We start from the raw sequence: 26,759 nt of genomic DNA, 5'->3' as shown, positions 1-26,759 counted from the left end.
ATTCGAACCCCCAACCCGCTGTTCAGCAGCCTAGGTGCCCAGACGTCTACGCCAGCCGTCCAGGCCAAACGGTTTATATCTATATCAGTAGCATAGCCAGAGGGAACCTTCATCTCAGCTGTACCTGGCTTGGAAACGATCTTCTGAAGGTGTTGGTCCAGGTACTCCTGTCTCTTAGTGAGAATGGCCAACCACTGTTCCCTCATCCTTTCCACGTCCATCTCCTAAGCACGCGCGCGCACACACACACACACACACACACACACACACACACACACACACACACACACACACACACACACACACACACACACACACAGAGAGACGCACACACATTATTAAGGATTTCATAGCCTGCCCTGTATTGGTGAGTAAAGTCAGACAGTTGACAAACAAACAAACTTCTGTCTTTTCATTGTATTCATCATTTATATTGTATGCCATGGTATCGTATCGTAACGTATGAATGAATTAACTATTGTAAAAATTGTAAAGCACTTTGAGCACTTGGTAAAGCGCTACAAAAATGCCATTCATTATGTCATTATAGTAATCACCGTCTGTCTGTCTGTCTGTCTGTCTGTCCATAAATGTTAGAATTATTCTGCTTGTGACCAGTAGGCCATGGCACTTTCTGATCTATTATTTTCTTTTATTATCTTACTTACACATTTTTCACTGTTACAAGTAAACTGAATTTACACATTTCTATTGCATGTTGCATTAAATAATTATTGGATTACCCCAAAATCGGGAGGCTCACATAATATATGCATAATTCATAGGATGTAGAATGCCAAAGGAGGGCAAAGATAAAGCAAATAAAAAGGTGCGGTAAAGCTCTTTTAGGGGAAGGTTTTAGGGGGATACAAATAATCGGCATGCACATTCAATATTTATTGTGTATTCAAATCGCACAATGGTTAATATCATTACTTACTTGGTAGCTGTCCATTTCCTCATCTCCACCCTGGAATATACAGTAAACGCAACCAAAAATTAATGAATGTTACTGCAGTCAAACGTTCATCAAACCTGACAGAGACATGAAGCTTGGCTACTCAAGTATTTCGCCAACCATTTGGAACAAAGCTTATCGTCCACTCACCCACTGTGATTCGCTGCCCTTGGAAGTTCGCGTGTGTTGGATCTTGACGTCTCCGATGGACATGGAGAGAATAGAGATGGTGATGAGGGGCATGGTGCCCGAGTCCGGCACTGAACGCACCTCCACCTGAACGCGCCGCGACTGACCCTGGAACAGAACAATACATTATGGAGGATGGGATGTAGAAGCTCTTCCCCCCCGCTGATAATTACTCTTATGTATCTGTACATTAAGAACCTTGGTCCTTCCTAAATGATGTTAGATCAGATGAATGAGACACACACACACACACACACACACACCCTACCTGTCTGAGCTGATAGATGCCACCGGTGCTTATGCCCTTTACAGGAAGTACTTCTACAGGTATGAACTCTCCCGATTCGTTCAGCTCCATCAGCTGCACCCACAGCTCCAGCCTGCGAGTTACCTCACTCCACCTGCACGCACACACACACAAAACCATGTTATATTATATGAGCAGCACTTTCTGGAGTGTGTGTGTGTGTGTGTGTGTGTGTGTGTCCACTCCGTACCGCTCTCGGAGGGACCTGGTCTTGGCCTGAATGACCCCCAGGTCCCACAGTGCCAGGTTCCTGCGATGGTTGGCCTGCTTGTGGCCGTAAACCTCGATGGCCACCGCCCCTTCAGATAAAAACTCCACAAAGTCCTCAGACGCACCGACAGACAACTCCTGAACACAACAAGGACATCATAATAATGTTCAAAGAGCAGATAAAGAAGCCCCATTTAAAAAGTTAAAGGATTTGGGCTATAAGAAGACTGCTGTAGCTGGTAATAAGCTATGTAATTACAATAGCTGATGATAAAATGTGAAAGCTGTCGCCATTTACTGCTTGCATTTCTACCGGAGAGATTGAAGACTATAATGTCTGAAAAAGATGAAAACGAATGTCTCAATACAGCCGAGGTTTCCATCAAATTCATCCATAAAGTAACCACCTCTGAATGTGGCTCACGTCACATTAGAAACAAATCTGATTCAATGTGTGTATGTGACCTGTCTGCATTTAGAATGTTTTAAACAAATCAGATTCCAATCTGGATGTGGCACAGATCTGATTCAGACTAGTGTAAATGGGGTCTAATAAACGGTACCTTGATGCTGTCGAACACCACGGTGCAGTTGGGATCTTTGGAGTCCGCCGACGAACCGGGGGGCTCCATCTCTGGGGCGATGAACACAAGCTCATTCTGGTCCCAGAAGTGGTACTGGCAGAAGACAAAGTTGGACAGGTGGCGAGGAAGGCCCGTGGCCTGGAGGATCTTCACCTGAACGAGGGAGAAACCGCCTTCAATGAACCCATTAAGGCTTGGAACTGGAACGCATCTGTGTTGCTTTAGCTTTAAAACGTCTTGAGCCCCATTGCCCCCACCGGCGGGGGCAGCGGCTGTCCACCTCATGAACAGCTCTCAGCGGGTAAATGGGGCTGGTCAAGGTCTCAGGTTCAACTCCGATGTTTTTGATTTCCCCCCCTGGGGTTTAAGAGGTTCCACTTTAACACATTCAGACTGTACGACGTGTGGAAACGTCATAGCTACTCCAACTGACTGTGATTGTGATGACGTGTGTACACGTCCTAGCGCTTTTTTCATTGATATCAAACGATGCGCGGTCACGTTCACTTCCTTGTTCAGCGATCAGAAAGAAAGGCTCGCCACGCTCGCCAATCTAGGGAGCTCTCCGTGGTTTTGACCAGATGGCTTCTAGAAAGACTCGATCGTAATCATAGTAAGGTAAGCAAGCAACATTATGCCTCTGCACTAGTGGACCTCGTGATGATTTGGTCTCTTACCACACAGTGCATCTTCCTGTCCTGTGTTTCACTGTCCATGCTGCTGTCCTGCTGGGAGCCTTCCTCCTCCCCCTCTGTCCCACGCCACACCTCCACATGCAGACGACCTGACACCTACACACACACACACACACACACACGTCAAAAACAGAGCAATAAGGCAATGACAACAACAATGACATAATAAATATATTACTTGACGACACTGACATTTTCGAGAATAAACAAAACTTGAATGAATGAATAAATCAAGCAGGTGCCACACAGATTAATATAATCTGAGGTTTTAAGGGAATAAAAGGCCTTTTTGTAGAAATGATTAGTGTCGTGGGAAGAACACAATAGTCCACATTCTCCTATGGGCGCGGCACGACCTGGCGCAGCACAACCGGACCAAGGCGAATATTTAAATTCAAGTCTGAACGCACCTTTACAAAGCTTATCTACTTAATTTACTAACATTCAAGCATGTTTCAGGAGGATAAAGACAGGCTTCATTTTGACCCAAACCATAATAATGAAGAAACTGATGTTTGCAGTACAGTACCTCCCCCTTCTGGTTGATAATGGGAACAGCATACTGCAGCTTGACGTCATAGAGGAGACAGGCCAGGAAGACGTTGGCCACGCCGATCAGACTGTGGTTCTCCTGCTCGTCGAAGAACGGGTCGGCGCGCTTGAAGTAGGAACGCATCACCTGACATGGCAGAGAGAACACTGCCATCATAACACTGTTGAAGTAGGAACGCATCACCTGACATGGCAGAGAGAACACTGCCGTCATAATGAAGTAGGAACGCATCACCTGACATGGCAGAGAGAACACTGCCGTCATAACGCGGTTCCTTTCATGTAGATCAGTGCTTTTCAACCAGTGGAAAGGAAAGGTACTATGTTTACCCAGGGTAACTGGACTAAGCTCAAGAACTTGTTTACAGCCAGGCCCTGCTCATAGAACATTTCATGGTAGGGGTTCAATGCCTTGTCCAAGGGCACTTCAGCGGTGGTAATTTTAACGTGCCGGTCCGGGGATACGAACTCCGCAAACCGTTCGGCCACCGCTGCCGCTGGTACGGGGACCTGGTCCTTGAGGGGGGATCCAGTTGGTCCCCAACTACGGTAAATGATGGAGAGTTGGTAAACAAATGGATCCCGATTATAGATCTTTAACTCTTGAGAGCGTAAAATGAAACCAAATGGACCCATAAGGGGTCCAATTTAGGAATTTTGCTAAATATTCAAAGTTTTGGGTCTTAAGAGGCTAAATCTCATCAAATGGTGGTCCGTGGCTCAAATGCTGAATAAATAATGGGCCTTTGATACAAAAAGGATTGAAAACTACAGATTTAGATCAGTGTTCAATGTGATCGTGCCCAGGCCCCAGCGGATGCAAAGCCAACACAACACTGAAATCTCTCCACTCAAAAGTAGAAAATATCAGTAATCCCTGGACCTCTCTCCCTTAGGAGCCAAAATATTATATAACCTTCTGACCTCTCAGTCAGGACTCATGCATAATTAAACACCTTCTTTCTGAACAACAACTGAAGTTGTTGCTGGGTAGGCAAGTAGCTTTAAAAGCTGTAACAAAGATATCTGGTCATAACTACCTTGAGCTGTATAAATTATACTAGATGCAAACTAAATGAATAATTAACAACTTGTTCCTTCACTCACAGGGTTGTCTTCATCGTAGTCCTTCCACTCCTGATAGAGCTCCTTCATGTCCACCAGCCTGTTCTCCATCTTCTCCAGAGCCCAGATCTGCTTCCCTTTACCCTTACGACGCACCTGGACCGCTGGCTCACTCAGCACCACATCACGCTATGGAGGGGAGAGAGAGAGAGAGAGAGAGAGAGAGAGAGAGAGAGAGAGAGAGACAGAGGGAGAGAGAGAGAGAGAGAGAGAGAGAGAGAGACCAGTGAGTTTAGAGATATATGCAGGATGTTCAGGTTAGTTGATTGATGTCAAAAGCCACATTTTATTCCACATGCAAGTTTCAACAACCCCCCACACACACACAGTCTCTATCCAAATATTCTCACAAAACTCAAAATATGTAGAGATGGAGGAGGCATCAGAGTGTCGTAGAGGACACACTCGCCCACTATCTTTGGCTTATCTGCACTTCACAGGTGGGATTATGGGTTAATTGATGGTGCACTAGAGACCCCTGCTGGTCAGTCAGGGCACGCCTGCTCTGCAGGGAGGGGATCTGGGGAGGATATAATTATCTCAAATTATGAGATATGATTTAGGAATATCATGTAGCGACTCGCGAGAGAGGGAAATGGAGGGTGAGAGAGAGCGAGAGAGAGAGAGAGACAGAGAGATGTGATAAGGGTGGAACAGGAAATACCAATCACTGAACCACATCAGGAGGACATTAATGTTTGCATGAAGAGCACCGTAGGGAACTCAATCACGCTATGAAGGGATAAAAAGGAGGGGTGGAGAGAGAGAGAGAGTGAGAGAATGCACAATGAAGAAAGACACCTTTTAGTCACTTCATTATTGATTTATACTTCTTCGTTTGATGGTGTGACACTGCAGAAAAAGCACCGTTGATAAACATGACACATCAAACAAATGCCAGTGTGATAGTGATGTGCTACTGGCCCGATTTAGCAGAACTTCTTTCACAGGCACATGCATAGAGAGGGAGAGAGAGAGACAAGGACAGAGAGAGAGACAAGGACAGAGAGAGAGAGAGAGACAAGGACAGAGAGAGAGACAAGGACAGAGAGAGACAAGGACAGAGAGACAGAAAGAGAGACATCTTCCGGTACCTTCTTGTTGGCATCCAGGTTGGTGGCTGGTATCTGTAGAGTGACCCGGTACTCCGTTCTCTTGTTGAGCTCCTCGGCTATGAAGCCGGCCTCCTGCACCAACAGGTTGGTCCGCATGATCTGCTCCCTCAGACGCCGAAGGCTGCGAGTAATCATCGCCTCTCTGTGGCATAGAAAGAAAGAAAGAAAGAAAGAAAGAAGGACACACAAAATCTGGTAAACCACTGTTGTCATTTTCAATGCAACAAAACTTAGTGTTCTTAGGGGTGCGTCAGCTAGGTAAAGAGGTAACAGGCCAAAAAGGTTTGGGGACCGCTGGATTAGAGTAATGCAGAATGTATATAACAGCAAACACTTTTTATTTTATTAAGTGCTCAGTTCATACTGTAGGTCAGTGTCTTTGCTCAGATGTACTGTAGCAGAAATAGATGTCTATCAGTGACAGACTTTTCAAACTAATAACTCTTCAACTGCTGACCAATCTACTAGCCATGTACATGGTTTTACTCGTCTATGTGTGATTGTGTGTAAACACAAAAATTAAATGCCATTTTTGAGTGTTTGTGTAACACAAACATTGAAGACAAAAGTGAGGACGCAAATTGTGATTGGCCGGAATGAGATGATGTAGGATGGTAAGAGCGCCCGTCACCCCTCGTTTTGATGTTGTAATAGTCCACACGATGAGTAAACAGATATCTGAGTGAAGTACCACTTTAAGGGACGTGAACAGCTGAACAGAGTGTAAAGCAGCATTGAGACTGCCCATGTCCAACTCACCTGTCCTCGCTCCAGCGCCGCATGCGGTTGTGGGCAGTGGGAGACGACGCAGAGGAGGGGGAGGGCTGCGTGTTCCCGGAGGCCCCCGGCGGCCCCACGGCATCCAGGATGTTGAAGGGCGAGGGAGGCTGGTCTGGATGCAGCCGGTTGCGCAGCTGCTGCAGCTCGCGTTCGTACATCTGCCTCTGACGCTCCAGCGCGCAGCGCTTCTCCTCCTCGTGCTGCCGCTCCAACGTCTGCAACACACACTGCATGGGGTCTGGAGGAATGGACAGAGACACAGCACACAGAGAGAGGAGGGGGAGTGATAGAGGGAGTGAGGGGAGAGAGAGGGAGAGAGAGGGGAGGGAGACAGCAGAGAGGGAGAGAGAGAGGGAGGGGGAAAGTGGGTGGGAGAGAGTAAGGTGGGAGAGAGTAAGTACTGTAAGTAAGTACATTTTATTTATATACTGTAGAACCTTTCACAGAGAGGACTCACAGAGTGCTTTAAGTAAGTAGCCTTGCCGAGTCATGAGACCCATAGGGCAGGAGCCTATCTCCTGTTTCTGTAGCGTGAGGCAGCTTGATGTACAAGTACACCCCCTGGACATGACGCTAGTATGTCGCAGGGACTTACCCCCAATCCAACCCTTGAGGCAGAGTGTCAAGCAGGGAGGCACTGGGTCCCATTTTTAGAGTCTTTGGTATGACCCGGCCGGGGATTGAACGCCGACCTCCCAGTCTCAGGGCGGACACTCTAACCACAAGGCCACTGAGCTGGTACATGCAATATAATACAAGACAAGGAAAACAAAGCAGTTGTACAATTCAACTCAAACAAATGAGAATGCAAATATAAGATAAATCAGCAAATTCAGGTTGAACCATCCACAAATGCTTGTTCAAAGAGGAACGTTTTAAGGCGGGGTTTTTTAAATGTCCACAGAGGGTGCAAATCTCAGGGCTAGTGGAAGAGCATTCCAAAGTTTGGCTGCTACAGCCTGAAAAGCTTTGTCACCTTTGTTTTTTAGTTTGGTCTAACAGACCCTGTTCTGCAGACCTAAGGGTCCTACTGGGCACATAACGTGGCACCAGGTCAAGCAAACAACAATGGAAAGGACAGGAAGGGAGATAATTTTCAAATGTTTTGTCAGAGTATAGAGACCGTCACCACACACACGCTGGGGACAACGTCCTCCGGATTTGTCCCTGTGTGTAGTGTGTGGCATTGTCATGGAACAACACCACGATAATCATGACAAACTATGTCCCGCCGAAACCATCCACTACTAACCATTCTTCCATTCCCACTCACCGTCGTTTCCCATGCCTTTCATCATCACCTCCGTCTGGGCGAACTCGTAACCGAAGCTGACCTCACTGGACACGTCGCTGGACGCGTCCAACTCCACCTCCAGTCGGTCACTGCTCAGACTGGCCTTCGTCACGCCGCCTCCGTCCTCTTCCTCGGTCCCTGCGTGGGCCAGGTGCTTCGGCAGGTTGATCCTGTGTGTGTGTGTGTGTGTGTGTGTGTGTGTGTGTGTTTTGTAGTTATGTACAGTTATGTACATGTACAGGTGCGTACATGTATGTATGTGTGAGTGAGATAAAAACAAATGTTAAAGAAAGCGACATTGAAGTACGGTAGAACCGCAGGTTGTACCTTATTGGCGGCACCATGTAAGTCAAAGTATTACCTATCATGTTGCTTCTGAGCCATGTGAGCAGGAAATCACATTCTATGGCCAAACGGCTCTAAACAAATGACACTTTTAGCACAAAAGTAACTAACTAACTAAGTGGATTCTGCGAAAATGCACTATATATAAAAGTGTCTGTATTCATGTTAAACTACCCTCAATGTAATATTCCCTCGCGAAACTCATATATCGGTGACATACGTCACCGTCACCGATATCAATGTAAGGTGGGTTCATGTCTGCCGGTGTAAATATAATCGCCACCACACATACAGAAGTAAAACTAAAGACTGTAGCTGTGTGTGTGTGTGTGTGTGTGTGTGTGTGTGTGTGTGTGACAGACCTGAAGAAGTGGTTGTTTCCCCACAGTATTCTGTCTCCGTGTTGGAGCTGTACTGGGCTGATGACTGCAGCACCGTTCACACATGTCCTGCAGGGGGCGACACATGCAGCATTTTAGGTTAACGCCAGGATAAGAAGCTGATAAGAGAGAACATAATTTATCTCTGAAGGCTACACATTAAATTCCAGTCTGCCTGGAATGAATTAGCAAATTTCATTAATTGGGAATTTTTGTAAAGAACACGCCATTTTGTGCCCCTTCCCTACTTCCTTCAGCGGTGTTACCGCTGATACTAATGAAGGCTCTGTTCCATTCTGGTCAAACCTCTGTTTGACCAGAATCGTGCCGATATTGTGCCGATATTGTGAATGTTGGATTTAGGAGAGATAGGATGTTTCGGCCCCACAGCAACGATATGCTGTTTTCATCGATTGCCCAGAAGACTGGGGTTAAACAAATAGCTTGAACTTGTGCCACCTTCGTAGTTCATACCGAGCATTGCGGTGAGGAGTGAGCACGACGCCGTTGTCTGTGATGTCGATGACACAGTGCTCAGCGTGGATGGCCATCCCACACAGCTGGATGTCCTGGGAGTTGGCCGAGCCCACACGTGTGTGCTCCTGTCCCACACACACACACAAATGACAAATGTTAGAAATAATCATTGATTTGAAGTTGTATTCTTTCCTCAGCCCCTGTGTGCTTTGCGGTACCTTCAGATAGTACACCAGCAGCTCGTTGAGCGCGGGGTCAGCGTTCAGATTGACCAGGAAGCACTTGTCATTCACCACTCTGATCCCAGAAGACTGAAGAGAGATCCCCAGGCTCTCCAGCTGCTTCTGGCGCTCCTGCATTAGTACACCACACGTCAAGTAATCAATAATTACATTGAAGGAAGATAAAATGTCAGTCACCTGTAAGACGCCTGAGGGCGACAAGGGCAAGGGGGATCTCCATATATGGGCTTAATTGCGACAGCAGGTCGCATTTACTATGATCCCTGATTTACGGTACTATCATACCTGATGATGTCATAGTGATACACTGACGGATAAAAACATGCACGATTCCATAGTTATCCATATAGATATGTCACACGCAGACCAGTCGAGAGCTCCAGTATTTTATATGGGTAGTCTCTACTGAAGTGGCCAGGTATTATTGTCTTTGATTAAAGTTGTTCCTGTTGAGCGCTGACGAGCCGTTCTGCAGGACTTCTCTTTGTACATACTGTAAATATACTGTGTGTGTGTGTGTGTGTGTGTGTGTGTGTGTGTGTGTGTGTGTGTGTGTGTGTGTGTGTGTGTGTGTGTGTGTGTGTTACCTGGGCGACAGACACCGTCTTCCTGAGTTTATCCTCCCAGGTGACGGTCATTTCCTGGATCAGTTTCTCTGACTCCTCGAGCCGTTCTTTCAACTCAGGAGCCTTCATAGACTGAGAGAGACAGAAACCACACTGATACACTACACTGACGGAGACAGAAACCACACTGATAAACCACAGAGACAGAAACCACATTACAACCACAGATAGCAACAGACACTCATGCTTTCTAAGGTGTGATTTGGGGCCTGAAAGATGAATACCAAATCAATATCAACATCTTAGTACTGTCCAATACTTAGAGGGGGGTGAAATTATGACAGTCAGTTGCTGCTGTCAAAAAACAATTTGTGCATTCTAAGGTGTGATTTGGGGGCCCTAAATATGATTACAAATCTTAATACTGTCCAATACTTAGGTAGGGAGGGGGTGAAATTATGACAGGCAGTTGCTGCTGTCAAAATATGACTCCCCACTGCACAATGTCACACATGTGATGCCACATTCTTCTCACATCCCCTTCCAGTGATAAAACATACTTGGTGTAGAACAGGTTACTGCCCCTAGAGGGGGTAACCTCCCCAAGAGACGTTTTGGATACACCAATTAAATAACATAATCTGCAGGCAGTTCATAACCTTTTATACCAACCATTCTTATAAACAAGAGTAGCCAGTTCCTGTTGGCTTGGGTATATGTGTATGTATGTCATGTACTAATTGTTTTATGTCAAATGTATTGTACTCTTTCTATTTCCTATGTACTGTACCTCAAACATAACAGGCCTAGAAACACTACAGTACATTGCATTATGTGTAATATGGTCTGTCACCCCTTCTGCCTAGATAATGTAATAAATCTCATTTTTCTCTATGAAGGATATTTTCTCTATTTATTTATATAATTGCAGTATACTTGAATTTAATATTATGGTGCAATGACCATGTTTGTATGGTGCTCTGGTGAAGGCTCTATATGCTGAAATGTGTTAGCAGCTTGATGTAGGGAAATACAAAATAGTCAACCTGAGCTAATCTCGCATTATAATTTTGAACACAGTGCGGCTATTTCCATACATCTGTTGGTTGTTCATAGTAAGTATCAGCGGTACCTCTGCCTCTGTGAGCTGGTCCCGGAGCTTCTCCACCTCCTCCCGGAGCTCCCTGATGATCCTGGCGTTGGGGTCCTCGTTCACCACGGCGTGGTTGACGATGCTCTTGGCCCTGTCGGCGTAGCGCAGCGTGGACAGGGTCTCATCATAGTTGTCCGCCGAAGGGCTCACCGCTGCAACCATGACCGTGCGACTGTTCCCACCCAGGCTGTCCTGAACGCACGGTACGAGGAAGAGAGGCATTACATTTATGGACTCAATACCCAAGGTTTGTCACTGGATTTAAATTGTAAAGTGTGTGTGTGTACCTTAAGTAGCCAGGTGAGAACAGAGTCTCGATAAGGAACAAACTTGCTCTTGTTCTTCCCTGCTCCCTGATCAGCCAACGCAGAGATCACCAGACCCAGGGTGCTCAGAGACCTGCAGGAAGAATGGCAGAGTGGAAAAGAAAGAAAGGGGAAGAGAGGGAAGACGGAAGGAAGAAAGGGATGGAAAAATGTAGAGAGGGATAGAATGAAATCGTGGTTTTCCCCTTCATGCACGCAAGCAGTTAATCTTGGGCCTGTTTTGATCGCAGCTTGATTACGGTGACACCATGAATAGATTTGCTTGTCCGACTGTTCTTGGCCAAATTGGAGCCTTGGCTTCCCCTACCATGCTGCTCTGAGAGATACATGTCAAACTCTGCTTTCAGGACGCATCATTGAACCTTGTATGCTCTAGTTGAGTGGGCATCTCTTGCTCGTCTTCAGCACTCAGTACCCCATCTACAAAGACATACTTGGATGCCTCCCCACTTATATCTGCTCTAAGTTTGTTTTGATCAACAACTCACTCAACCTTAGATCAAAAGCTTGGCCGCTATGTTGTGTCTCCTCTGCGAACAGAGGCTGGCATTTTACATTGAGCTTGATTGCTTGGAATTATCTCCAAACTAAGGTCAAACTGTCCTCACTGATTTCACTAGGGGTCTTCAAAAGGATGGTAAAGGAATTGCTTACTAATAGCTGCTCATCTGTTCCGTCTGTGAAACTTGTCAAATACTGTGTATTGCAATGTGTTCAAGTAAAACGAAATCCTCATTTATGCTTTGTTGCGTGCTGTGTCACACACCGAAAAGATCCATAAAGTGTGACACACTGTGTGTGTATAAATCACCCATATAAGAAGTTCACTGCTCCATGCTCTATCATGTAACACTGATAGGAAATAACAAATTATTGCTACTGACTCAGCTACAAAAGAGGGATATAATTTAAGTTACCCAAGTTTTTAAGACTTGTATTTGATACTTACTTATTGATGTTGCTGCCTTCCTTCAGCCTCTCTCCTGCTGCTCCAGTCTTATTGGCTCTCTCGCTGCCCGCCAGGTCCACCAGACTGAGCTTGCTCACCTTTTCTCCACTCGTCTGTAGCAACACACACAAAACCACAATGTTAATTATCTATTATACATAAGGCTGCACGCCTGCATCTATGGATTGTTTTATTAGCGATTATTCTATCCATTACTTTTTTATCAATTGAAAAATGAATAATGAATAATAACTGTCTAATTGCATACCGGTATTTATTCATCGGCCTACAGTTGACATTGTTGGTGTAACTCTGTTTCCTTTTTTAAAATACAAAAAGAATGATGTATTGATAAATGTTTTCTCAGAAATACCCCATAATCGCCCCCCCCCCCAAATCCTTTCTAGTTCCTCTTATATTCAATCTCCTAAAAGGTCGCTGTACTCATTAAGTTAAAACCTTTCAGTAACTGAAAGGTTTTTTTTTCAGTTTCCCTAAGGATAAAAAAAAAGAAAGAAAAGCTGTTCTTTTCCTGAGCTGGCAAGTCTATACAGTACCTAACATAATACGAGCATAGTTTGGTATCACCACAAGTGTGCACAAGTCCAGAGTTTTACACCTACACTTACTGCAGAGCTTGGGTTAAAACAAAAACTAAGGGACTTATAAATATATGTATGTATGTCTGTTTGTGCATGCGTCTCACAAAACTTGTAGAACTGTACACTTAAAAACAAAACAAATGTATAATATATCTACATGAAATCCAATGTTTCTCCAAATGAGAGGCACTGAATTGTATATATTTACATAATATGTAAAAGTGTATAAGCATGTATGATTTCATACATAATTACATATATACTGTAGCTATGTGGGGCAAAAGCAGCGAAATAATTTATATTGTATAACTTCAATACTAAATTAAAGGTCTGTGCTAAATGGGCTGACTGACCAATAAGGTAATGTTACACCATACATAACTACACTGGCTAAAAAAAAAGAAAGACAATTGAGCGTATGTAATAATAATAATAATAATGTCCGCTCAAAGTCCCAAGGGTTTTAAGTGAACAAAAGATTACAGTCAGTCGAGATTGTCAGAAGAGATTGTCGATAAGCAGGTAACTCATTTTGGCCGGGAACCCCTTTTGGTGCAGCTGCTATTTTTTTTTATCGAAGAACGACTGACATAGAAACATAGCTTTTTCAGAAAACTGTCAGGATGTAGAAGACATTTATAGAATCTGATCTCAGGTCAAAATGGGGTAAGCATGCGTCTCGTCTCACCCCAGAGCGCATGTCAGTGAGTGTGTGTGTGTGCGTGCGTCTCGTCTCACCCCAGAGTGCATGTCAGTGAGTGTGTGTGTGTGTGCGTGCGTCTCGTCTCACCCCAGAGCGCATGTCAGTGAGTGTGTGTGTGTGTGCATGCGTCTCGTCTCACCCCAGAGTGCATGTCAGTGAGTGTGTGTGTGTGTGCGTGCGTCTCGTCTCACCCCAGAGTGCATGTCAGTGAGTGTGTGTGTGCGTGCGTCTCGTCTCACCCCAGAGCGCATGTCAGTGAGTGTGTGTGTGAGGATGATGTTGAACACAGCATGGGACCTGCTGCTCTCCTCGTTCATGTTGGTGGCTGCCACGGTCCGAGACTTATTCCCCTCCGACATCAGAGACTCAATGTCCTGTTGGGGATATGTGGCGTTACATGTACAGTACAGAACATCAATGATGACAAAAACAATAAAAACCAACCATTATAAACTATTTATCCCATAGGGTGATCGCTATTAATATGGACATTTAGATTAGCGTGTTCGTTCGTGTAGGGCATGGGTTCTCAACCTGTGGGTCGCGACCCCTCGTGGTCCAAAAAAATAAATATATATATCTCTTTTTTGAGAGTTTGAGAGTTTACATAGTAGGCTACACATAGTGCATGCATAAACTTTCCTTAATGATTATATGTGATTTCAGTATTTATATATATAAACTTTATTACAGGCTCGTGGTATATGATGTATTTTCTCTATAATTAAGGTTACTGTGGCGGTATGTATTGGGGGTGGGGAGGGGGGCGTGGCGGGGCGGTCGGTCACGAGACATGGCCAAAGCATTTCCGGGGGTCCCCAGGCAAAAACGTTGAGAACCCCTGATGTACTGTAGGGCTACACAGGCAATTAGGACAGCAGCCAGTGGTATCGCCATCCAGTTCAATTAGGCCTATTTAGGCTATTTATATATATTTATTTATATTTATTAAATTGATCTCACTGTACCTTATAGCTAGCCACAGCTAGTCGTGACAGGCCATCAACATATGGCCCTAATACTTTGTGTTCTCTCACTCTCAGAGCCTGTCGACTCCTGGATGGAGGGAAGGGAAAAGGGGAGAGACAGAGAGAGAGAGAGAGAGAGAATGTTTTTTTTCCAAGTAACTCCATTCTCAATTGCTGCTTGACACTCAGCATCAAGGGTTGGATTGGGGGTAAATCCCTGCGGCATACTAGCGTCATGTCCAGGGGGTGTACTTGTACATCAAGATGCCTCACGCTACAGAAACAGGAGATAGGCTCCTGCCCTATAGGCCCCATGGCTCGGCAAGGCTACTTACTTACTTATCTGCTCCAACAGCTGCCAAAACCATTTGCTATGCCTGCCACACAAAGCAGTGTTCCTGTGGTGTGGCATGCTGGCATCATATAGATATAGGGGTAACTGGACAGTGGACACTACAGATATAATTGTTCATCCATTGTTGTTTAATAATCACGCTGTTGGGATAATTTACTTGTTTTATTTTCCAGCTACATCTACACCACAGGAGGGCTGCTTTCATTTGCTGAACGGATCCAACTGATGGACCAAATTAGAATACAGTTGGTTGAGGCAAACTTTATTCAAATGCGATCTGTCCGTGACAGTCCGTCAGATACGAGAAATCATCCGCAACCTTGAAGTGCCACACTCAACCGACTGCATCGCATAGCCCCATTGATAATGAAAGGTATACATCACAAAGCAAGGCTTGACAACGTTCCACTGTTGAAAGTGTCGGCTTTGCTGAGAGAGAGAGAGCGCGAGAACGCTAACGCGAGTCACAGTATCAACTGATAAGTTTGCTGGAGCTATAGCCTATTATAATCTACTTCGACTCTCAACTAGAATCAGAATTATTTGAATGAGTGATTGATAGGTCTACTCAAAATTGAATGTTGCCAAAGAGTTCAAGTGGCCCCCAGTGTGCGCCTGAACAGCAAGCCGTCGGAACAGCGAGCCATCGGGGAAAATGGGCCACCAGGACACCGGCCCTTCGGACCACCGGCCCGTCAGCATACTGACGACCCACACATAGGAGAGTGGACAGACAGGAAGCTTGGGGCTGAGAGGCTGGGAACGACAAGCAACACAGGTCTCCATTCAGAATCGAACAGGGGATTTTGTGATCACGTGGTCAGCTACCAACACGCGCCACACACTAGTGGTTAACTTAATTTACATATTTTATTAAACGGACTGATATATTTCATTGCACGCACGTGGCGTCATGCAACTAAGTATACATCTGGCTTTAGTTTGAACCTGCTGTAAGACGGATTCCCGAATGGCTCACCCTTTGGGATCCAGGAGGTCTCGGACCTTCTCGTTGTAGATCTCCATGTAGGACACCTCCACGGTGAAGCTCTCCCCCTCCCCCACCTCTTTCTGTATCCTGCTGAACAGAGAGCTGCACAGCCGAGGGCTCAACCCAGGCTGCTCCACCGACCCCATCATAGTGTATGATTTACCAGAACCTGAGGAGAACCACACGGAAAGCATCAACCATGGACTGTTAAGCTACAGAATACTAGAACTAGGAGTGAAATGATTAATCGAATAGTCAACAGAAAATGTGTCAAATAAACTTTTCTTTATTATAGAATTATACAATTATGGATGACTTTTGTCGTTTTTCAGAGGGTCCTTTGTGATACAGGGCACTCGCAACAAGGGAGAGTTCTGTTGCTAAAAACAAATCTGATTCTCAATGTTTATGGGCATGTCACCTGTCTGTCCATATGCAAAGATGCAGGCATTGTAGCCCATAAAAGCATTGTCCAGGAGACTCTCTCCAAGGCACTGGAACACAATATCTTGACCTGTCAAAACAACAGAAATGCCCATAGGCTACATAAAGTACATGAACAAAGTATTGTACAGGGAGGACTGGAAGCACCTTAGTGACTTACAGTATAGATCAGTGGTAACCAACCTTTTCAAGCCCAAGAGCCCATTTTATTCCCAATTGTAAGCCAAGATCTACCACTAAAACGTGTTAGAAAAAACACTTGTTTTGTTGCTATTTCTGACAGGCTCAATGCATGTGCACACATCCACACAAAGACTAAAGCTTAAATTAGAATAAATACTTATAGTAAGTTATATTATCAATGTCAAATAATATTAAGACAAATTAGAAATAATTGGTATTAGAAATATTTTGTTTCTCATTTCAATGAATATTCACATTGGCAGATGTTCAAATGACATAGGCATAACATGACCATATATATTTGCACAGATATGGTGACATACTCTCAGGGTCAGCCCACCTTTAATGAGACTGCTGTGACTGCACTTTATCTGCAAGCGTTTTGAAATCTGGTTCATATTTAGTGATTGCCAGTCTGAGGGTGTCATTAAGATGTGAGTCAGTCATACGAGTTCTAAACTTGGATTTTATTATTTTCATTTGTGAAAAGGCCATTTCACATATGAAGTACGTGGAACCAAAGTATAGGCATGCAGCTTCAGTGCACACGACACAATCAGGGGATACTTCTCTGCTCACAAGAGACCAAAATTCCTTCTCTTTAGCTCTGACCTGCAGGTGACAGTCACTTACTAATCCAATAATCTCCATTTAAATATCTGAAGTTAATGCAAACACATCCTGCATTTTATCGGACAGCAGTTCAATGACAGTAGGCTCAGTAAAGAGGAAAGGGTTTGATACAAAAGCAGCTACTTAATTGACTCATGCGTTGTACTTCAACAGGTTTTCATATTTCATATTTATCATATTTTTTGCTCTGTGTGCGTGTGTACAGAAATCAAACTGTAGCATTGATTATTGTCACGGACAGAAGTTATTCTTTCCCTATGCATATGCCCTGGAGTGCACTCGGCTATTAGTTTGCATTGCAGACTGGTATATTCAGAACGCGCCTTTAATTAAAAACCAAATGCAGCTGTGTATGTGGCTCTCAGCGTGCGATACCCCCCCTCACCTCTGTGCTGGAAATATAACGTCTGGGTTTCCGAGGCTACATCCATGCTGACGCAGTGACTGTCCTGTTTCTGGCTAAGCTTTACGCGCAGGGCACATGAACCTCTCCGTCTCCAGTCAGTGCTGGTTGTTGTTTATTTGCATGGCTCAGAAAATGAGTAACAAACTAAAATGAGAACGTTATCGAGTTGTTGGAGGAGGAGGAGGAGAATAATAATGTTATATTTCTTATTGTGTTCTCGGGCTGCTGTGCTGCGTTGCTGCTGCGCTGTGTGCCAACCACATCATCATCTTTTCATTTTGAAAATACTATAGATAGACCAATCCCCCACAACAGAAGGTGAGACAACTTAACAAGGGCATCAGAAAAACACAGCCATTATTCTCATTGGACAGGATCAGGGTCCTGTGGGCAGTCAATCACAACAAACAGCTATTTTCACATTCATTCATTACATTTAATAAGCGTGCTGTTGGGCAGATAAACTCTAATACTCCCCTGACAATTAATTGGTTTATATGTATACATTATAAATATTCCATATATAAAATAAAATAGAGCTACAAGCTCACAACATTTCAAGGTGCTGTGAGCCTGTAGATCGAAGATTTTCGCTGCACGAAACAATACAACACAGCTCTCTCTCACAAAGTTGTTTCAACTCCATACAATGTTCTGAATACCAGGAAACGTACAGTATATCCCTGCCGATAACATTAATGAATAACCCAACAGCCGGCAGAGTTTCTTGTGTGCTAAACACACATGATTCAAGCAGTGTTGAAAACAAAATGTAGGCTACTAACCTGCAAACTTGTCTTTTTGAGATTCATCCATGGACCAAAAACAGTAGTCATAAGCAAAAACCTGAAGACAAGTTTAATACATTAAAAAGCATTGTTTAACAACACACAACCGATAACATACAGTACAATCTGTGCATATTATAACATTTTGACAAAAATGCACAACAGAGTTAGGAAGAGATTGTATGCTAATAAACAAACTATGTATAATTTCAATTTAACACTTCAATTCAACTTTAGATTGAACTTACCTTTGGTTGATTCCTGGCCACAGCACATGGAAAAGACATAATAAAACCACAGTTATGAGTCAGCATTTATATAATGGCTGTTATAATCACCCCAATAAGTGTCTTAGGAAACAAGTTACAACAACTTGCGAGACATTTACTTTTAAATTAATACCAAAACAATGGAATCACTTGGTTATTTGATCTAGCACAACTGAAATGCATCGCAGTAGGGAGTTAGATGCCAAAAAGGATGTTTTATGGGACAATTATTGACATGATGACAAAGTCCTGTTTCAGCTGTTAGTGGAAACCTGTACCAAGTGGAAGAAAGCTCATGAAGCTGGAATATGATCTGTCACTTTACAGGTTTCTGTTGTATGACAACATTTCTGTTAATAGAGCTTTAATAACGTACTATGAATAGGCCTAAATCAGCAAACGACGCCATCATCTGGCCTAGTTGTTGGCAGAGTAATGTAGTAAGAGAGTGGTGACACGCTTTGATCTCGCCGCAAAGCGGGTGCCTATGGGCGATATTTCCAAACATTGCTCCTATGGCTGGAACTATTCCATTGAGATAGAATGAGCATACCATTGTTACAATGAGAGTCAACGGGAGTGTCATTACTCTGGTTGTTGGCAGACAGGCATCAACCCTAATGTGTCCATCAATATTGTAGAAATGTTTAAGTTTCATTTAGCACTGAACACCTGCTGACTCATCTTCACTCTATCTACTCATGTGCATTGTAGAAAACCCATCTTAGACGGAGAATGACTACACCAAGGGATGGCATAATCTCTGCAGTAGTTCCCCCTTGGATTCAACCTTGGACTGAATCCTGAGAGTCCTGTCCTCTCATTGCATACCTCCACTTAACCATCTCCTTCTCAGCGTTCTTACTCTTACTACATCATAAAGAAAAAAAGCTTAAAACGTGGTCTTCTAGGTCACTAATCCTCTTTGGCTTGCTGCAAATCAAGGGGAGAATGTAACCTTATGTGACATTAAGAACCTTGTAACCGCAGTGTGTCCGTGAGACAGGCCACTATTTGAACATTCGTGCAAGGGCAGAGATTCTCCACTCCATAGCAGAGGTACAATTTGTATTTTTCAATCTAGCCATCAAATTAGAGATTAATTTAGACCTGCTGGGACACACTGTGAATACAAATTACTTCATGTGGGGGAAACTACCAGTAATATGAGCCCCAGAAATAGAGTTGAGAAACACAGTAAGATCATGTTCAAAACAGTACATGGTGTCTCAAGTGTGTCCTAAGACAGACCAATATTCTACATGTGATGCCAGCTACACAGCAAAAGGGTGTGTAATTCATCAGCTTTATAATACTGCAGTGTGATCTCATGGTATTATCATTTTAAGCACCCACGCTGACTAAAAGCATTCCTACAAGAAAGGCTTAATACTGTATGTTGCCACCATCACATTTCATTCTTAACTAGTCCTTCTCTATGCCCATTAAGTGAAACAACAACAACAACAAGACAATAATTCAGTTGTGAACTTGTGACACATCCCCACAACACAGTAGTTACTGATATATCTATCTATCTATCTACAATTTAGGCATTTAGCAGACTCTCTTAATCCAGAGCTATTTACAGTAAGCAAGAACACATCAAATACATATGGTCATCAAGAATCATAAGCAAACTAAGAACCTAATACCTGCCTAACACACTCAGTCACAACGCTCATCATGTCTAGTGATAATTGAGTTGAGTAACACTGACATGGTGAGTAAACCTTATAGCTTCTATATTGTGAGCATGTCATAATAGGCCTGCATAACATCTGGCGAAAATAGATCTACACGGTCAAGTGTTGTGTCATACTTTGCATTGTGATGCAACCTGTGACCAGACGTGGACCAGGCCCCTCCACGGAGCCCACCCTGTCTATCTCTCTTCTATTCTTTCTTCCTATTCCAACTCTACCACCCCCCCCCCAACACGCCGGTCGAGGCAGATGGGTTCTGTATGACGTTTCTTCATAAAGGGGAGTTTTTCGTTACCATTGTCGTAAGTGTCTTGAGACAACTTGTTGTGATTTGACACTTTAATACATTGTAATTGAATTGAGTGTGACGCCACGTGTTTCATTGTGCCGCGTACGTTTGTAGCTGTTCGGTGAAGAGAATTGGTGTAGACTAGAGGTAACTAAGAATGAACTCTATGGAACTTGAAGTATAATAGGGTTTAAGTGGTTAATGCAAAGACTGCCACCTCTACCAACGTTGCCCTCTGATCAAGGACACATATAGCAACAAGCTCCAAGAGGTGCTGGAGATTAGCTAACTAAGATTAGCTCAAAACTGCCATGTCAAAAAACAAACGGCTGTTTGTTTACTTACAAATGACTTGTGTGCGGTACACCATTATCTCACTGAATACTGCATGATGATTACAATGTCACTGGTTTGATTCTTTGAACGTGTTACATATTTTCCTTCAGTGTCCTTAAAAAAACTAAATATATTTTTATTTATAAATTAATTGCCCTTGCGGTCGTTCCCAATGAAACTTCACTAGTAACACATTCTGTCTTCCACAATATATATATATATATTTCAAATTTAGTCCTGACCAAACACAGGGTCAGCCCTTATGGAACAAGGCCTCACTGTGTACAACTTGGCGCCTATATGTCCATGAAAGAGCAACATTAAGCCCTCTCTCTCCTGTCCTGTCCTGGGCTGGTTAGCTAGGACATTCCTGAGATAACTGGCAGAGCCTCACAGCTCCAAGGAGTCACTAGTGGAGTGCGATGAGGGAGGGACTCAGGGAGGAGTATGGTGGGCAAGCCAGTTTACCATGCAAGTCTGTATGAATAACAACACATACTAATGTCAATTGGATGTATCTGATAAACCTGCCCTGCACTTCAATCATTGCAAATACACATTACATATATATTACATTTTCGGGATGGAGGGTATACACGGTACATATCAGTCATTGCAGCCAATATATGAAAACAAACATTTCTGCTATAACGGACAGCACACTGAGTGAAACCAGGAAAGTAAGAATACAGCATGGACTCAAAACCAGCTCCATATACCGATTAAAAGTTTCACAACCCCAAGCCTGCCATTTTGCAAGCAAGCCAGAAAGCCATAATATAATTTCTGCATTTGCTGAGTTTCATTCAGTGATTAATTGTTGTCAATCTTGTCGGCCATTCAGCCAACAGGCTGGCAAAGCAGAAACGCTGTAGGAGGACTGAGTAATCAAATAAGTCTCCCTCACAAAAACAACAAAGAGACCACAGATTGTACTTGTGTCTATGGTGACCCACTAGACAGCATGGCACCCAATAACAGAAGAGCAGCCATAACATGTTTACTATATTATGTGCTTAGTGGGGCAAATTTCCCCCCTTCAGTAATAATTACACCTAAAAGTAGCCTTGACTTGGCAGTTATCCACCTGTCTATTTCCATTTCCTTCTTCTTCTATCTGCATGCATTTAGAGAAAAGGAATCCTGGAGCCTGTAAAACCTGTTCATACTGATCCCCACAAGGGAACGTACCATGACTGAACACTTACTGTACAATGAGCATGTTAGGGCAGAATACACACACCAACGTAACGTACTACTGTACATACATACCGTGGCGTGCACACACACACACACACACACACACACAGTTCAGAAGCCAACCCCACATACTACAGAATGCCAAGGCAGACTCTAGCTAAATTACACAGAAATAGTGAAATGTGAGATCCCCTGTTGAACAAAGGCAGGGATTCATTTCCTGGCAATAGGAGTTTGACCTAAAGGATGTCTGCTGAATCAGGCCACCTGAGCAGGAGCCAAAACCTCTTGGGAGCATCTTCTACACACAGTCAAATCCAGTGCCCAGTTGTTCAGAAGGAATTTGATAGGATTGGATAATCCAATCTTGAAAATGGGTTGTTCAAAAGACAAAGTATTCTGAAAGTGGATTAGATTAGGTAATCCAGTCTTGGTTTTTAACTGGATCAAACCTTCAGTATGTTGTTCAAATAATGTTTTTAGTTGCTACCTCGATCCAACAATTCAGAAGGAATACCCAGAAAAAGGGTAGATTGCCGGGTAGATTTCAGAAAGAAAATGTAATAAATTTAAAACTCAAATGTTACTTGTTTTGTAACTTGTACTTGTTTTTGGGCATAGCCTTTTCTTACTTAATATCCAAGTTCAAAAGTTTACATGTTCAAAATATAACTTGAAAAATGAATATTTTCATTATGAATTTGTTGTGGGTCAGACAAGGGGTCTTACTGTTTGAATAAATTGAAAATAGAAAGAATGTTTGTACTGCTAAACTCCCCTGAGCTGAGCTCCAATCTTTCCATTTCACTTTATAGATAAAATCTTTCACACAAAATAAGTCAAGTGCTTGATAACCCACTGAAAACTACAGCCACAAAAAAAGCTGAAAAACAAAGATATTGCAAGAAAGTACAGAGTAGACAGACGCAGATCACTGGTAATCTGCATTTGGTCATTGTGGAGAGTTTGTATCTGGTACAGGGTGACCTGCAACACAATGTTGATCTGAAGATCTGGCACAAAAGTAAGATGCCTAAGATGCCTGACCTTGATAGATACCTGACCCAGGGCAGAAAAACATGGAAGGCTCAGCTATTTATGTGTTAAATTAACACTGGTATTGCTAGGAGCAGACAGAGGGACTTTACGATGTCACCAGTCAAGATCAGGGACATTGGCATAAGCCTACTCAGTACTCACACACATACTACACTACCCACCTACTTTAAAATATACTGTATAGATTGTTTAACCTAGCTTCCCTATTCCAGGGCACACATTTGGCAAAAATATCAGATCTACAAGCTCACAACACAAGAGAGAGTGCATTCTCCGGCAGCGGTGTTAGACACGACATCGCCGCCAACTGCCACCAACTGCCGCCAACAGGGAAGCACGGGTGAGTTTTAACTGGCCACGCATGTGTCAAACCCTAACCTAACAGGGAACGCATGTCGGAATGCACTCGCTACTTCGCAATGCGATGCTTTGACAAACGGCTATTTTCGGCGAAGATATTTAGTGTTGAATGAAAATCAGGAAAAGTGGCTATTACAGAGCCCTGGGGGACTCTGGTCGGCTAATTACAGGGTTCAAAAAAGGTCTTGCTGAACACCATCAATTCTGAGAGGCATGACAACTACATTACCATGTAAAACATTTACAATGACCTTCCTTTCTTGTCATTTTTTTTACATTTTTATACTTTTGCGATAATAAATGTAACCTGGCAATGAAGTGGTGGTGACTCTTTAATTTCCGATACTACTACCGTTTTAACTTCTAGACTGACTACCTGAGCAGGAATGAGCATGAACAGACACACCCTTTGTAAAGAAAGACATGGCGCAAGAAGCAGAGGAGGTTGGAGAAGGAAAACAGCTGGGAGGCAGAGTGAAAGTTAGGGTGTGGAAGTTAGGAGAAGTGAGGTTTGGATTTGAGCCTTCTTCATGCTAGCTGCTGGTCACTGAGGCCCGGTTGGTTAGAATCCACACCTACTGAATTGCAGTGTTCTGTCTTAACCTCGAAGAGAATAATAAAGGTTTGTGCCTTGCCTTAGGACCGGGTGCGAGAAGACAGCATAACAGTCACATGTAATCCCATGGGAATGAGAGTGTGTCAGTGTGCTGGCTTATTCTGATTACATGAACCTTGAAGAATCCATTCACACATAGACTTATACAAAGGAATGAACAGTACAAACAAAAAGATTTCATGTTTAAAAAAAGTTTTTCACCCAGTGTCAATGTAATCCGGGGCGCTACACTTCATCTTCCAACCTGGGGGGCAACGGACTGACCTCAAGCGCATGGAAGGAACACATTATTCTGACCAGTTCCTTTCTCCTCCATCAGGCACCCCGCTGGCCAGGGGGAGGTAGTTTAGAGACCAGGATTACTGCATGTTTTTTGTGAGGGTACCTACTACCTACCCTAGGGGACACGGTGAGAACATGCAAACTCCACACAGAAAGGCCCTTTCGCAAACCCCGCATCGGGTATGGGCACTGATGACGCGGAGGAGAGAGCACGCTCCCAGCGCCCACAGCGGGAATTGAACCCAGAACCTTCTAGCTGTGAGGCGACAGCACTACCGACTGTGCTACCGTGCCCCCGTTAATGTTTGTTTTTCAAGGTGTAGTCTGTATGAAACTATGTTGGTCAGGGACTTCAGGTGGAAATTAGGTAAACGTATACTTATACTACACTTGATGCAACACTAAAATAACCTTTAAAGATTAATATGAGCAGCATAACATTGGCCCTGCTTAAAGTGGAGCAGCATGAACACTGGCTGACTTTCATTTCCTACTGAGACCAATTAAAAATGCACTCCCGGGACTGCATGGCTATGGCGACACACAAATGAATAAATATATCTGATGAACTCCAATTTTTCCATTTAACTGTTTTGATCAAATCTTTCACACAAAGTACACTCAAGTAAAATCAAGTGCTTGATAACACACTGTAAAACACAAAACTACAGACACAAAAAAGCTGATAAATGCAGAGTAAACAGACAGACGGAATTCAAACCCACGGTCCCTACCTGGGGTCTCCTTTGCTTAGGTTGAGGCTGGCTGGATGCAGCACTGTCTGGTTCCCCTCCATCTCGACCACACATTTTGTCTTCAGGTCTTTCTCTGATGGTGGAAACAGCCCAGGAGAATTTTTACATGAAAAATATGAAGCCTATTAGCAAATGATAATTATGGGATCTCTGACTTCTAATATAAACCTGCACCTGCAATTAGCCTACTGTTACGAAAGAACCAGGTGCCTCTCTGACATCATAACCGGGGTGTCAGAGGTGACGTCACTCTGACATACCTCTGACATCTCAACACTATAAATATAGGTGCCTACGCGAGCAAAGATGGTTTTAAGATAAGAACCAAGATCGATACGCCGAACCTAAGGACAGCTCGCCTCAAGAGACCCATATCCATCCCTGACGATACTTCGCTAAGGTTGGGCATCTCTCGGCATTATCCCAGACCCGATCAGCCCTATACTTAGGGCTCGGTTACACTACTGTTTTTAGACATAAGAGTGAACTAAATGCTTAAACTAAATGCTTAGTTGCTTACACTAATAGTTTGTGTCCTAGACAACAAGTGGAACCTTTAATACTTGAATACTTATTCAAATAGATGTACAGTACAGGAAGTGAGTTTTCAAATGGCATTGTTCAGTCAACTATATAATGTATGGTCATTGGTCACTTTAACACAATCACAGACAAAACGGCTAGGTGGCATATACTGTCTGTGTGCCAGTTCCTTGTTTCATTAAACCTGTCAGTTGGGAAGACTCGAGAGCAAGGTCAGACCTTCACCAAAGTTCTGTTCCACATTCCCATCTAAACGGGAAGTTAAGGAAGTGGCTGTATTGGAAGACATCCAGTCACATGCACAGTGCGAATTCCCTCAGTTAAAAGCAGGTTTTAAACTAAAACTCACAGTTGTTTTACACTTGAAATCTGAATGGTTTAAAGTGGTATAAAACATGTCAGTCAGTGTCAGCACTGTGTGTGCATGCTTGCATAATGCTTATTTTCTGGGAGTGATGTCACTGACTATTCCACATGTTTACACTTGCATTCACACATGCGCCTGCCAAGTGACATTTCCACATTGATGCACAAGGAAATAGGAAACATTTCAGGACCAGGGCCAAACTTACTAAATAGCCTACAAATAAAGAAGCTAAAACGAAGAATTGGCATCTGTCTGTGCGTTCAGCGTTTGGTAGAAAACGTAATAAGTGGCTGGAACTGGAAGTTCGTGAAACGGAATAAATGACTGTCACAAGGTCTCTTGTCAAGTCACTCACCTCTCCTATTCATTGGTCGGACCCGAACTGCGACCTTTACATTGGAGTCGTTCAGGCTGTCATCCATAGCGCCGCCGGGCTGATCTAAAATGAATGAACCAATTACTTGGGTTTTGTTCTTGGAACTAAGCATGTACTATGTAAAATATGTGACCGATTATTATTATCTATTGTGCAGAAATTGTGAAGAAATGATTTGTTTGCCCTCTCATTTTACGGTACCATGTCATTCTTCTCACATTACTAATTTGAACAACAAGCCACTCCTCCATTATGTGTGTGGGGGAGAGAGAGACACACAC

At 43.6% G+C, this 26,759-nt stretch overlaps 1 protein-coding gene across 7 annotated transcripts in view; it reads right to left on the bottom strand.

Annotated features, from left to right (window-relative positions):
* The window catches only part of LOC308333811 (kinesin-like protein KIF13B), a 40,137-nt gene that overhangs the window by 12,763 nt on the left and 615 nt on the right, over positions 1 to 26,759 (bottom strand). For 5 of the 7 annotated variants that reach the window (XM_080790293.1, XM_080790295.1, XM_080790296.1 and 2 more), the window contains 27 exons: positions 26,458 to 26,541; positions 25,172 to 25,265; positions 18,569 to 18,581; positions 18,318 to 18,378; positions 16,288 to 16,380; positions 15,855 to 16,035; positions 14,521 to 14,608; positions 13,792 to 13,926; positions 12,248 to 12,360; positions 11,260 to 11,371; positions 10,952 to 11,164; positions 9,841 to 9,951; positions 9,230 to 9,364; positions 9,009 to 9,136; positions 8,517 to 8,603; positions 7,789 to 7,979; positions 6,495 to 6,753; positions 5,715 to 5,877; positions 4,603 to 4,749; positions 3,473 to 3,622; positions 2,926 to 3,039; positions 2,228 to 2,401; positions 1,645 to 1,802; positions 1,416 to 1,548; positions 1,109 to 1,255; positions 941 to 970; positions 125 to 224 (listed from right to left, as the gene is read on the bottom strand). In XM_080790293.1, coding sequence (XP_080646419.1) covers positions 125 to 224; positions 941 to 970; positions 1,109 to 1,255; positions 1,416 to 1,548; positions 1,645 to 1,802; positions 2,228 to 2,401; positions 2,926 to 3,039; positions 3,473 to 3,622; positions 4,603 to 4,749; positions 5,715 to 5,877; positions 6,495 to 6,753; positions 7,789 to 7,979; positions 8,517 to 8,603; positions 9,009 to 9,136; positions 9,230 to 9,364; positions 9,841 to 9,951; positions 10,952 to 11,164; positions 11,260 to 11,371; positions 12,248 to 12,360; positions 13,792 to 13,926; positions 14,521 to 14,608; positions 15,855 to 16,035; positions 16,288 to 16,380; positions 18,318 to 18,378; positions 18,569 to 18,581; positions 25,172 to 25,265; positions 26,458 to 26,524 — 3,397 coding nt within the window. In that variant the 5' untranslated portion in view covers positions 26,525 to 26,541. Of the gene's footprint in view, positions 1 to 124; positions 225 to 940; positions 971 to 1,108; positions 1,256 to 1,415; positions 1,549 to 1,644; positions 1,803 to 2,227; positions 2,402 to 2,925; positions 3,040 to 3,472; positions 3,623 to 4,602; positions 4,750 to 5,714; positions 5,878 to 6,494; positions 6,754 to 7,788; positions 7,980 to 8,516; positions 8,604 to 9,008; positions 9,137 to 9,229; positions 9,365 to 9,840; positions 9,952 to 10,951; positions 11,165 to 11,259; positions 11,372 to 12,247; positions 12,361 to 13,537; positions 13,561 to 13,791; positions 13,927 to 14,520; positions 14,609 to 15,854; positions 16,036 to 16,287; positions 16,381 to 18,317; positions 18,379 to 18,568; positions 18,582 to 25,158; positions 25,266 to 26,457; positions 26,542 to 26,759 lie in introns of those variants that run through there. The other 2 variants (XM_080790298.1, XM_080790299.1) reach the window with 2 other exon arrangements.

This window comes from Protomyctophum bolini (assembly GCF_963924005.1).
Source record: "Protomyctophum bolini genome assembly, chromosome: 19".
Lineage (NCBI taxonomy): Eukaryota > Metazoa > Chordata > Actinopteri > Myctophiformes > Myctophidae > Protomyctophum > Protomyctophum bolini.
The sequence above is the reverse complement of the archived record's forward strand: the minus strand, read 5'-3'. Positions and strand labels throughout refer to the sequence as shown.